This window comes from Bactrocera dorsalis, chromosome 5 (assembly GCF_023373825.1).
Source record: "Bactrocera dorsalis isolate Fly_Bdor chromosome 5, ASM2337382v1, whole genome shotgun sequence".
In the NCBI taxonomy this organism is placed as follows: Eukaryota; Metazoa; Arthropoda; class Insecta; order Diptera; family Tephritidae; genus Bactrocera; species Bactrocera dorsalis.
In genome coordinates, this window is record NC_064307.1 from 49,829,905 (window position 1) to 49,842,774 (window position 12,870).

General features: G+C 36.1%; 1 protein-coding gene across 1 annotated transcript; it reads left to right on the forward strand.

Moving 5' to 3' along the window:
• The first annotated feature begins 233 nt into the window (after window positions 1-233).
• Window positions 234-2,697, forward strand: LOC105223441 (SOX domain-containing protein dichaete). The gene has a single exon (XM_011201173.4). The coding sequence runs from the start codon at window positions 782-784 to the stop codon at window positions 2,024-2,026; it is 1,245 nt and encodes a 414-aa protein (XP_011199475.2). The 5' UTR covers window positions 234-781; the 3' UTR covers window positions 2,027-2,697.
• Window positions 2,698-12,870: the final 10,173 nt, after the last annotated feature.

The following is a 12,870-nucleotide window of genomic DNA, read 5'->3' on the forward strand; positions in this document are numbered from 1 at the left end:
TCAATGCTCTTCTTTGACGGCGGCTAAGTTCGCCTTTGTGCTGTACGTGTATAAGCGAGATAACTAATGTGTTTGGCTCTCTCACCTGTGCGCGTTGAGTAAAATGTGTGTGCTGCACTATGTTGAGGAGAGTGTGTAAATGCCCTTAGCGGAACACTGGCGAGTGTTTAACGCTGAGCGACAAAAATCAATTTGCCTAACATCGTTTGTATATAGTAGCCGGACAACATTGTCTACACAAGCAAACGTAGTTGAGCACTCGTAGGCACAACATAACAGTGGTGATACAATAGCGCTCTGTAAACGGTCTGAGAACATATAATATATTGAAAACAATTTATTAAAAGGCGAAAGAGCGAGCGAGTGAGAGGTGTACAATTGTTGTGTTCGTACCTTGTTTAAATTGGTATTGTTTCATTCAGGGCGGAATTGTGTTGAATGAAGTAAAAACTGGATATTCATAACTTGTATACTTTGAGTTGTAGATGGTCGGAGATTGTCGTGCAGAGAAATCAGTCTGTACGAAGCTGTTGAAGTGAATAGAAGTATAAATAACTGCACAGAAAAACAGTAAAGAACCGTAAAGGGAAGAAAATAAGGAATACTATGAATATTTCACAGAACAAAGAAGCATAATATCAGATGAACAAACGTGAAAAGCAATAAGAAGTAATAGTGTCAAAGTTATTTCGGAGAATATTAAAGAAGAATAGTGAAAAGTAAATATAGAACATAAAGTTACGTGAAAGTGAAAAGTTATATAAAAATAAAAAATACCAGAATGACGACTTTGTCTTCACATCCAAATTACGGTTTCCATCTAAGCCAGGCTTTAGATGTACCTACTCCAGGCGATTATGCTCCACAAAATAATCTCAGTCCCACCGATATGGATATAAAGCGTGTAATGCATTTTTCGCAAACTGGTAGCTTAGCTGCTATTTCTGCAGCGATGGGCGGCTCTCCCGTTGGCGGTCATGCAGCCAGCAACGGTAACTCCATCATGGGTACAGCCAGTATGGGTCATATGGGTAGTGGAAGTGGCAGTCTTGGTGGCAATATGAACAGTGGCTTACATCATTTAGCTAGTGGCAATCATCATATGCAAACTGCCGTCGGACATCAGACACTCTCGCCCAACTCCTCAATCGGTTCTGCTGGCAGTATTGGAAGTCAAAGTTCAATTGGTGCTTTAGGTCATGGTCAGGGGCTCAATGGCAGCGGCAATAATGGTGGTGGCAGTATCCACCATCATCCTACATCGCCGGGTCAGGAAGGTCACATTAAACGACCAATGAATGCTTTTATGGTATGGTCTCGTCTACAGCGTCGTCAAATCGCAAAGGACAATCCAAAAATGCACAACTCAGAGATTTCTAAACGTCTTGGTGCTGAATGGAAACTGCTAGCTGAATCTGAGAAACGTCCCTTTATCGACGAAGCCAAGCGTTTACGCGCCTTACACATGAAAGAGCATCCCGATTACAAATATCGCCCACGACGTAAGCCAAAGAATCCCCTCGCTGGTGGACCACAAGGCCTACAAATGCAAGCCGCACAAGGTCAGCATAAATTGGGTGGTGGTACAGGCGGAGCTGGTTCTGGTGCCTATAATCCTTTCCATCAATTACCACCATATTTCGCGCCTTCACATCATCTTGACCAGCCGTACCCAGTACCGTATTTCGGTGGATTTGATCCCTTGGCGCTTTCCAAATTGCATCAAACACAGGCTGCAGCCGCCGCAGCTGCTACAAATCAAACTCACAATGTACTGGAGGCTCAAAAAGCTCCTCAGTTGCCACCAACGACATTAAGCAGTTTTTATTCCGGCATCTATTCAGGCATATCAGCGCCTTCCTTATATGCCGCCCACTCGGCAAATGCAGCTGCGGGGCTCTACAATTCATCGTCGACATCATCGCCAGGCTCTTCACCCGGTACAATCACACCCAACGGCATGGAATCATCAGTGTCATCGGCGATGGACAATGCGCTGAGGCGACCGGTGCCGGTGCTGTATTAAAAAATAAGCAAAAATTTTAGTAGTTTTTAATGTAGAAAGTACAATTGGCGTTCAATGCGCTTTGTTAAATTTTTTATTAAGAACCAATACCTCGAGAGGCCCCGGAGTTATTATATGTATGTGTATAGATATATAGACGCACTGGGTAATATACCAAAATGTATTTATTAACAATATAATGTATTGGAAGTAGACACAGATTCCTTTACCAAGTTATCATGTGATTTAAGTTATAGCTAAAATTAAATGTCTTATTTTAATTTAGATTCTCGTTTTTGAAATATGTATGTATGTAGAAAATATTTGGCTGGTTGGCCGAAGTACTGATTATTTCGCCAATTATTCGTAAACATTCCAAAATGTTAATAATGCAAGAGTGTTTTAGGCACAAATCACAATTTAAATTAATTTATTTTAAAGGCTTGAGTATATGATTTCTGCTTTATTATTGATTTAAGTATCACTTGTATACGATAAATCGTCACATTTGTTATTGTTTTTAGCTCTGTTTCTCTCACTATTTTATAAAAATAAATCATTTTAATTTTGCATTGAAATCTTATACTACATTTTTGTGGTTTTCATACATTGGAGATAGTTTTACGATATAATTAGTCTTATGTATAAAGAAATTGTAAATATTAATTGAAAATAAAATTTTGATTGACTTGACTAAAAAATACGACTTTTTTAAAAGTGGATGTGGCCCCGCAGCTTACTAGTTTCAATGTAAGTACATATATGTATATAAAAAACCACTTAAGCTAAATTACCCAAACTTTGCACATCCTAACGGAGTGTCAAAATCTCTCAACTCAGAAGATAATTGTTCCACATATAACGGTTATGTTGGAAACTATTAAAAGTGTCATAATTCACTAAATATTGCAGTAACTACTACACCACTTTCAAGCAAAGTTTATGCATAATGCTATATACAAGTATAACCGCACTTAACCTGTTATATACCTGTCTGTATTTTCACAGTATACAAATCAAACATACGTGGGTAGCCTTTCAAATATATTTGGGGATTTTGTAACACTGGTGTTGCAATCTGGCAACTCACAACTTTGGCATTTTTAGGCTATTTGGTTTGTTTACAGTAATTTAAAATATTCATCTCGGCCGAAAAATCAAATTAAGTCGCAAACATTTTCGCGTAATTATTTTTTACAACTTTCTTCATGAATTATATAATATAAGCAACAGTGAATCGATGAGCTTAATTAAATTTTTAACGATGTGGCTCCATCAAGCGCCAGTGTTTTTCGATGGTATGGTGAATTCAATCAAGGATCACTCCAAGACGAAATTCGTGAATGTCGTTAGTTGTTGTTCCGGAAACTATTAATGCGGAAACTGATATCACCGTAAGATTAAGACTACTATAGGCATTAGTGGGATCAGCAAAATTTAATAATGCATGATCGTTTTGAAAAATGTGTTCCCGTTGTTGGAACCAATGTCAAAACAGACTCGTGCACATTGATAGAAAATACGGTAACAATGGTTCGAAACACGTCTATCTCATCGTGATGGTTGATTGATCATCGATTTACGCGTATGAGCCTGAATGTAAACATCAGTCGATTGTAAGAGTGTTTCCCGAAGAGTCCAATTCAACAAAAGTTGTTCGCGTATGAATCATTTTCAAGCATCATTTTCAAGCAACCATACCTATGTATTGCACAACGCAGAGCAGTAATTTCTGAGTGGTACATAACTATTTGTTTGACAGTTGTCTTTCAAGAAATCAGGAAAACCAACCGCTGAAGATGGATCACTATTCACCATGACAATGCGAGCTATAACACGTCGACTGCATTTTTGAGCACTGAAATGAAATCGATTTCATTAGTCATCATTCTAACTTGGCTTCGAATGACTCCTCTTTATTCCCGTACATTAAGATAAATCAAGAAGTCGATGTTTTTCGACTCCTGAAGGAACATGTTTTTTGGAAAAGGATCAGAGTGGCGACAGTTGATTCAAACTCATGCAAAAGTGAATAGTATTAATGGAGAATATTTTAAAGAGCAATTAAGCGATTTTAATCATTTATTCATGATTAATATTTATTCCGGTTCTCTCATCTCGAAAATACAAAGAAAACATTATATAGCACGGTTTTCATCTTGGATTTGAATTTAAAGAGTTTGGTTTTGACGCCCATATATGTTATTGTTCCGCTTTATTTATTGATTAGCGATGTCCACGAATATCCCATCTTTTGGGGTAATTTTACTACCAAGGTAGCAGAACTCCGTTTTTCTGTTAAGCTCTTATCCATATATAGTGAAATTAGTTGAGTAACCGCCTGCGCTATTTGATATAAATTCAGTTTTATATACATATAATAAGCAATATATTTATTTTAAGCCGATATTGTGCTAGAGCGAAAACTCGTCTTCTGAAGCTTTCCAAGGCTTTAATTCTTTAAATATTAATAATTCTAAACATTAAATTGCAACCAATCAAGGTGAGATCAGGGTTTCCAAATCCCTTCAAATTTGGAACTCCTGCCGAAAAATTGGATTTAGGATCACATATGGTCTATTGACTCTACTTGCTGATACTACTACTTGGGGATTACGGACGTAATCAAAACTAATTCAGCGAAAGCTCTAGAAGTTATCCTCGACATCTGGTCATTATACATTTAATTCAGTTATGAAACAATGCTCACGGCCAGCCAGATCATGATTTTAGGCCACCGGGGCCAGGCGAGGCGTCACTATGGACAGATTATTTTACTCGACCTTGTTAATGAACTCGGGTTAAGCTGGCAATGCGACCGATAAAAGGAAACCCACGAGGAACTGAAAACATATTTATTCCCCAGTAGAGAAGGTAGGACAAATGGTTCTGTGATCGACAGCTTCAACGGCGAAATCTACATATTCATTGACGGATCAATGGGTGGAACAGGAACAGGAGCAGGCTTCTTCTATAGTAATCCATACACAGAATGCAACTTCAAACTAAATAATTAGAATTCGGCTTATGTTCTAACCAGCAAGTCCTTAAAGATTTAGGTTGATAGTCAAGCGCCAATTAGGGCCATCCTAGCGCCAATACTAAGTCTTCTTACCTTAGGTTATGCAAGCAGGCAATTAATAGACTTTCAGTAAGTCATACTGGAATTGAAAGAAAAAAAGTCAGCCGTCGGGAGGGCCAGCTGGAGACAAAATTCCCTTAAGCTGCCCCAGACCATTTAGCTCCTTCAGGGATTGTTTGACGTGATGGACCCTAGAGGAACACCTTAGGCTCTAGAGCACAAGCAACAAAGGGCTTACTACCAAGTTACTTTGGGGTAGTGTTGATAGTGGAACGACTCAAACGCTCCTACTTCTAGAAAAATGCAACATTGTAGGGGTAATCACAGGGCATCTAATAAGATTCCACCTCAAGAAAATGGGAAAATTGGGTTCGGTGAAATGCAGGGTATGCGACATATCCTATAGTGCGGCCGCTTGCGGTCCAGCGCTTATGCACCTCCCTTTTCAAAAAAGGTGAAGTCGATGATATTGCAGAGCACTTAAAAACTACCATTAAATGTTAAATCATCTAGCAAGTTGGTCACGTTCAAATGTTATTATGGAACGGTTTTTGTCTTTAATGGGGTGTTAGCACTTCCATATTTTCATGTGAGCACACGGCTTAGTTTACACCTTTCAGGGAGGTTATTCTTCCGGGCATTCAAGTCAGCTTGACACGCTATGCTGAACGTCCGGTTTCGTTCATCAGAGCGATTTGCCCTTTCACGTTTCTCCGCAGAGATTTGTAAACAGCATTTTTGCAGTAATCCGTTTTGGTTGAAAATATGTGGGATCAGTTCAATAGCTTCTACCTTTTTTGCTCTATGCAAATGACAGACATTTGTACACGACGTTGATATCAATTTGTATAAAAATTGGCAAAACTAGGGGTATTATACGTAGAAAGTACTTCCGCCACTAAGCTACCGCCGACATCGTTCTCAGGATCATTGCACTCTCTGTGCCTCCTCATCGTGAGAAATTTACAATCCTTGAGAAGAGATAATGTTCAATATGTGTAATATTTTATTGAAATTAAGTTGATATTTTTTCCTAAATATGTATATTGTACTTTATGGATAAAAATGTATCGAACAGGCCTCAAAAATGAAGATAAGCGATTCTCTTTCTTATAAGTTTAATATAAGTTTATAAAATTCCAAATAAGAATGTAATAAACTAATCGTGGATACAACGCCAGATGTTGCTCATGTCACTTTACTGGATGTTGATAGAAACTGTTGAGAAATTTCTAGAACTTTAACGGAATACTGGTCGTAATGTTATTGAAAATATTTATTTAGAGGTTCATTACCTGTTGTGAGCAATCATATGATAACGCAAGCAATATGTGAGGTTTGTACACAGGTGTACTGTCAAAAATGAAAATGATTAATTCATTAGCAGAATATGTTGTCTTGCTGAACTTAGTACCAAGTTGTACAGCTACTATCAAGAACTTTATAATTCCTCAATATTAATACATCGTTGGAAAATATTAGGTCAGCGTACAAGTTTAATACCTAAAAGTCTTCATCAAACTCAGTGGACTGCTCGACTGATGCGGGTTATGCGTTAGGAAAAGAGGGGACTGGAATAATTAATGCCCCGCTAATTTATTGCTCAAAATTATTCATAATGAAAAACCAACTACTAGATTCTGATCATTGTGTGGAATGTTATTTTAGATCTTTTTAATGCTACAAGTACTTTTATGGTCAATCTGCGATACAAATCTTTGATTCTTTGAAATTATCTTTGCAAGTTCTGAGAGACAAACAATTTCCTGAATATGAACAAAGTGCCATTGTACTGTGTGGAGATCAAGTTTATTACCATTAGGGTACAGGGCGCAAGAAAACCCCAAAATATTCGAACAGATCACGAAAGCTTTTAAATCAATGTGTAGTACTGAATATTAGATACTTTGAGCGCACAATTGGCTTGGCGTAAAAATATTTATTTTATGACAATTTATCTGAAATAGGCTCGAATGATTTTTTTGAGGTTAGGATTTTCATGCATTAGTATTTGACAGATCACGTGGGATTTCAGACATGGTGTCAAAGAGAAAGATGCTCAGTATGCTTTGACATTTCATCATGAATAGACTTACTAACGAGCAACGCTTGCAAATCATTGAATTTTATTACCAAAATCAGTATTCGGTTCGAAATGTGTTTTATCGACAAATTTTGTTCAGCGATGAGGCTCATTTCTGGTTGAATGGCTACGTAAATAAGCAAAATTGCCGCATTTGGGGTGAAGAGCAACCAGAAGCCGTTCAAGAACTGCCCATGCATCCCGAAAAATGCACTGTTTGGTGTGGTTTGTACGCTGGTGGAATCATTGGACCGTATTTTTTCAAAGATGCTGTTGGACGCAACGTTACGGTGAATGGCGATCGCTATCGTTCGATGCTAACAAACTTTTTGTTGCCAAAAATGGAAGAACTGAACTTGGTTGACATGTGGTTTCAACAAGATGGCGCTACATGCCACACAGCTCGCGATTCTATGGCCATTTTGAGGGAAAACTTCGGACAACAATTCATCTCAAGAAATGGACCCGTAAGTTGGCCACCAAGATCATGCGATTTAACGCCTTTAGACTATTTTTTGTGGGGCTACGTCAAGTCTAAAGTCTACAGAAATAAGCCAGCAACTATTCCAGCTTTGGAAGACAACATTTCCGAAGAAATTCGGGCTATTCCGGCCGAAATGCTCGAAAAAGTTGCCCAAAATTGGACTTTCCGAATGGACCACCTAAGACGCAGCCGCGGTCAACATTTAAATGAAATTATCTTCAAAAAGTAAATGTCATGAACCAATCTAACGTTTCAAATAAAGAACCGATGAGATTTTGCAAATTTTATGCGTTTTTTTTTTAAAAAAAGTTATCAAGCTCTTAAAAAATCACCCTTTATTAAAGATCTTGCAAATAACTTAGTCGAGAAGTATCCAGACTTAAAATATTCGAATTTGAACAAACAAATGTAGACATTATTCTACGTATGTTGTTGTTCTCACAACGAATTGTTCAAGAGGAAGTTTGAATCATGAAAAGGGTCTGAAAAGGGTCAAAACCTATTTACGCTCAAGTATGGACTCAGATAGGCTAAATGTTTTGGCAATACTGTCTATTGAAGCTCAACTAGTTCAAGAAATAAAATACAATGACTTTGTTGACATTTTTGCATGGAAAAGCCAGGAAAAATGCATTTACAAATTGAACAATACATTTATGTACATACATTTTGCAAATAATTGTATTGTTATTAAACAATGATCATAATAAAATTTATAATAAAAAAATGTATAATTATATATTTTAATACAAATTGTACATATGGAAGTTTGCTGATCAAACAGGACAGCGTAGTTGTCCGAGTCTAGGACTGCAGTGTGCCCAAATTATATGGCGACATAATATTCTGAAAAATATTTTACTATTTTTATACGTACTTCTGTCCATTATACCATTGATATGATGAATTGGTTCTATTCCATGACCTGAAAAACAGTCCCACTCAAAGCAGTGTTTTACCGTGCTGTGTATTACATGGATCGAGGCGTTGCCGTTTTGGCCTTCGCACCAGCTCCAACACGTTGAATCTTTCATATTGTATTTTGATTCGTCGGAAAAAAGTACTGTTCGCCATTTTGTAGTATCGTTGCAAATTCCAGTCTGGCGGGACGGGACCTGTTCTTTAAAGAAATATCTCTTGAACCACTTAAGTTAAAATATCCAAATTTGCTCAGGACCAATCGTTTAAGCACCCCTATGGCACAATAAAAATTGATGATAAGGTAAAATAAAAATAAATAAATACTCCAGAAGATTTAAATTTTATACCCAGGATGATGCAAGAGCACTTTATAAGAATCGGGGTCAAGAAGGAACAATGAGCATAGCATTAGTAGACTTTCTTTAATTGGATCACTAGAAACATTACAAACAAAAAGTTTTGGTTTTGGGTAATCAGTCTGAAAAAAACATAAATATCTTATAATTTCAGCTATCGTTAGAACTATGGTAAGAGAAATATCACTTCGAAATAGAGCTGGATGATATAAATATTTAGTTTTATTTATAATATATATATTTTATATTTTCTTCATAATAATCGACTTTATATATATCTAAAATCATTATATCATCTTTGTTTAAAACTATTTTTTATTTGCAGGAAAACTTGAAGAATTCGTGCGTTTTTGTTTTGACACAAAATTACGAGTCTTGGCGTCTTCAATATCTTCGGTGTTTTGCACAGAAATTCACCGATTTTATAGTATATAGCATATTATGCTTAAGTATATCATAAAATATTCTCAATTTAAATTTCAATTTTTTTTCAATATTAATATTTGAGCTTTTAACATATTTGTACAAGAAGAGCAATATAGAGATGCTTATACTCGTATGAAGAAATATTCATTTGTGCAGTTCAGTACCCCTTAGTACAGATATATACATAAATTAGCGATTTTTTTTAATTTTTAAAAATATAGTCCTTTATTTTTCATTTAGAGAACTTAAAAATTATTTTATAAGATTTTGTGGGTTTCCATTCCAATATGAAAGCTGAATAATAAATAGCTGCTAAATAAATATTACTTAAAATTATTATTTACCCTCATAAAATGTACTAAGCACACTAGCATACATACATATATTATTTCTATTTTTAAATATAATAAATATTTTGCTGTTTTCTCAGCAAAACCTAATGACATGACGTAAAACATATTGAAAAGAATACTCCGATATAACGTATTACACTAAATATTAATCAGATTTCCACCTTTCCTTATAATAGATTTATATGTTACACATATGTCTGAAAGTATATATGTATGTATGTATGTTTGTATATGTATTAGCTTTGAGGCGATAAATATTGTAAGACAAATGTTTTTATTTTATTTATCTGTCATTTATTTGATTTCCAAATTTATGTGGCAAACAATGCAAGCAAAGCTGTTCAGTATGTACTCGAATATATGTAAATAACGGAGTTGAAAACATTTTGATTGTCTGGAATTACCGAAACGTGTATAAATATTGTATTTGGAACAAAATATAATAAATTCATTAACGTCACGTTATACGTCATTTCTAAGCAAATACATGTGTAACATAACAAATAGTAATGTAACATACTATGACCCAACTGTGTCTCGGACACTGTCCCCGAAATTCGTGCTGAAAGTTCTGTGCAAATATGTACATATCTTTAAAAACTTGATATACAAGGATTCGGCGCTTTGTTTTTAGCCGACAAAAAAATGTCGAGATTGAGATTCCAAATATAGCCAGGTCTTTCTCCACCTGGTCTTTTCTCTGCTTCCTCCGGCGCTTACTGTGTGGAATACTCTCATTCACTGGACCTGGATTGTTTTCATTCATTCGGATGACATGATCTAGCCAGGGTAGCCGCGGTTTCTTCATTCGCTGAACTGTGTCAAATGCAAACATTCAAATTCGCAAACACAATGATAAGGATTGGCTAATTGTGAACGAAATTAGAGGATAACCACGTCACCTTCCCACATAACAAACTATTGAATTCCACCTGATTCTTTCACTTTAACAGAATAAAACTTTGAACAGTTTAATATAATATAAAGTTTTATCAACACTTGAAGTTGTTTCTCCGGTTTTGATGCCTGCAAGTTGCAATAATATGATATTCGGTTACACCAGAACTTAGCCCTTCCTTACTTGTAATTACTTATTTCTTTTATATTAAATTTTTGGTATTTTATATTAAAGTAGAACCATAAAGAAAATGGAGGAAAGTTGTAAAAGCCACAAATCCCCTCCTTTCTTTTAAAACATACTTTTGCTACAAATGAATAATAATTGCGTACTTAATGCAAATTACCGATTACTGCGAAAAAAATTGTAAAAAAATGAACACTTCACCAAGTAATTTGGCTTTAGCTGGGATTTGAATCTTGTCCTCGTTAGTTCAAATCTACCTGCTTTACCTGCGGTTAATGTTTTGTTTAGTTAATTACCGCTTTAAAGAGAAAAAGATCGCTTTCATTTAGATGAGTAAATTTTTTAAGGCGGTGCCGCACTTTCATAGGCGGTCAATAACCGAAGGATTTTTAAAGATAAGTTGTCAATGTTTTCGTAGTGACGGTCAATTGTTTTAATCCGCGAAGTAGGCGTTGTGTTTGAGATATTTAAATAGAAACAAAAAGTGTTTTGTGTGAACCAAACTATTTGAATGAAAATGTCACAAGGTCGGAGGGATTAGGTTAAATCTTCAGAAAATTTTACATACGATTTCCCCATTGTTGCCAAATGTTTTTAGCAATATGTCAATATGAAAACTTCAGATGAATTCTAAGTATGTATGTATGTACATACTATATATTCGCTATATTCTATAGCCTTTGGATATTGCCGCGTCTGAGGAACGTGTGCAAAATTTGAGTAAATATATCAAAAACTGGGAAGGACTAGTTCAAGCTGTAAAAGAGACGGAGGTCGGATCGAGTGACCTCGCCACGGTTCTCGTTTATAGTAGATGCACATTTTATATGGTCTCCGACGTTTCTTTCTTGAAGGCATAGTGACAAACTTAATATACCCTGTTTGGGATATAAACATTTTTGGTATTGTAGAGGAGCGGCATAAAATTAAATTATTAACAATTAGGGAAGAGTCCGGGTGTAACTGAATATTTAATAGTCTCGTAATTTGCAAGGATCCAAGACGGCAAAATACCAGGTTGGCGAACTTTGATTTCAAAAATATAAATTTTAAATTCATTATTCGACGAATGCCTAAAAGGATTGCAATCATATTTGATGTATAAGTTAAATAATACTCTGCTTTTTAGCCAGTGAGTAGTTCTTTTTTTCACTTTTGATATAAAGATTATCTTTTCCTCCATGGTTAAGGGATATACGCCAGCGCCAGGCTATCTCTCATCAGATGAATAAGGTAGAACAGTATAACCTGCTCTCCTTGTTGCAGAAGTGCTGAAAAAATACCGTCTGCTCCCAGGGACTTGAATTTAGAGGACAAGGCTGTAGCCCATCTGACTGAGTCCGCAGTAAACAGTTTCCTTGCGACTACCCAATCTAGGAGAGACGGCTTATGTTCGCGAACCTCATTTATTTATCTAAGTTCATTGTTATATTCTGCTTTCGGTCTGAGATATTCATCTTAAAATCAACCTAATTTACTCATTTCATATATACTTATGTACTATATAAACTCAACGAAGGAATACACGCAATACAATATTAGCGATGGGAATCGTGACCCCGTCTCGACCGGTATCATTCAAAATCGATGTCTCACAATTTGGTTTATATTTAAGAAAAATTAAACTTTATGATTTCACATAAAAAGAGAGACATACAGGTAACTTCCAACTTCGATATACATATATATTAGGTTGTCAAAAAAAGTCTTGCGGTATTTTCGCTAGTTGGCGCTGAAAGCGCGTAGTTCTAGTTTTATTCGTCGCATCGGGTCATGCTATACCTTTTTGGAAAGCTCATTTCACGCGCTAACACTTGTTTGATTGATTGTTATTTCTTTTAAGTCGTTCGTGAGTTATAGCGTCGCAAACATGGAGCAAAATAAAGAGAAAATACGGCATATTTTACAGTACTACTACGATAAAGGCAAAAATGCATCTCAAGCCGCCAATAAAATTTGTGCAGTTTATGGACCCGATACAGTTTCCATTTCCACCGCACAACGATGGTTTCAACGTTTTCGTTCTGGTGTAGAGGTGGTCGAAGATGCGCCACGCTCCGGAAGGCCTGTCGTCGA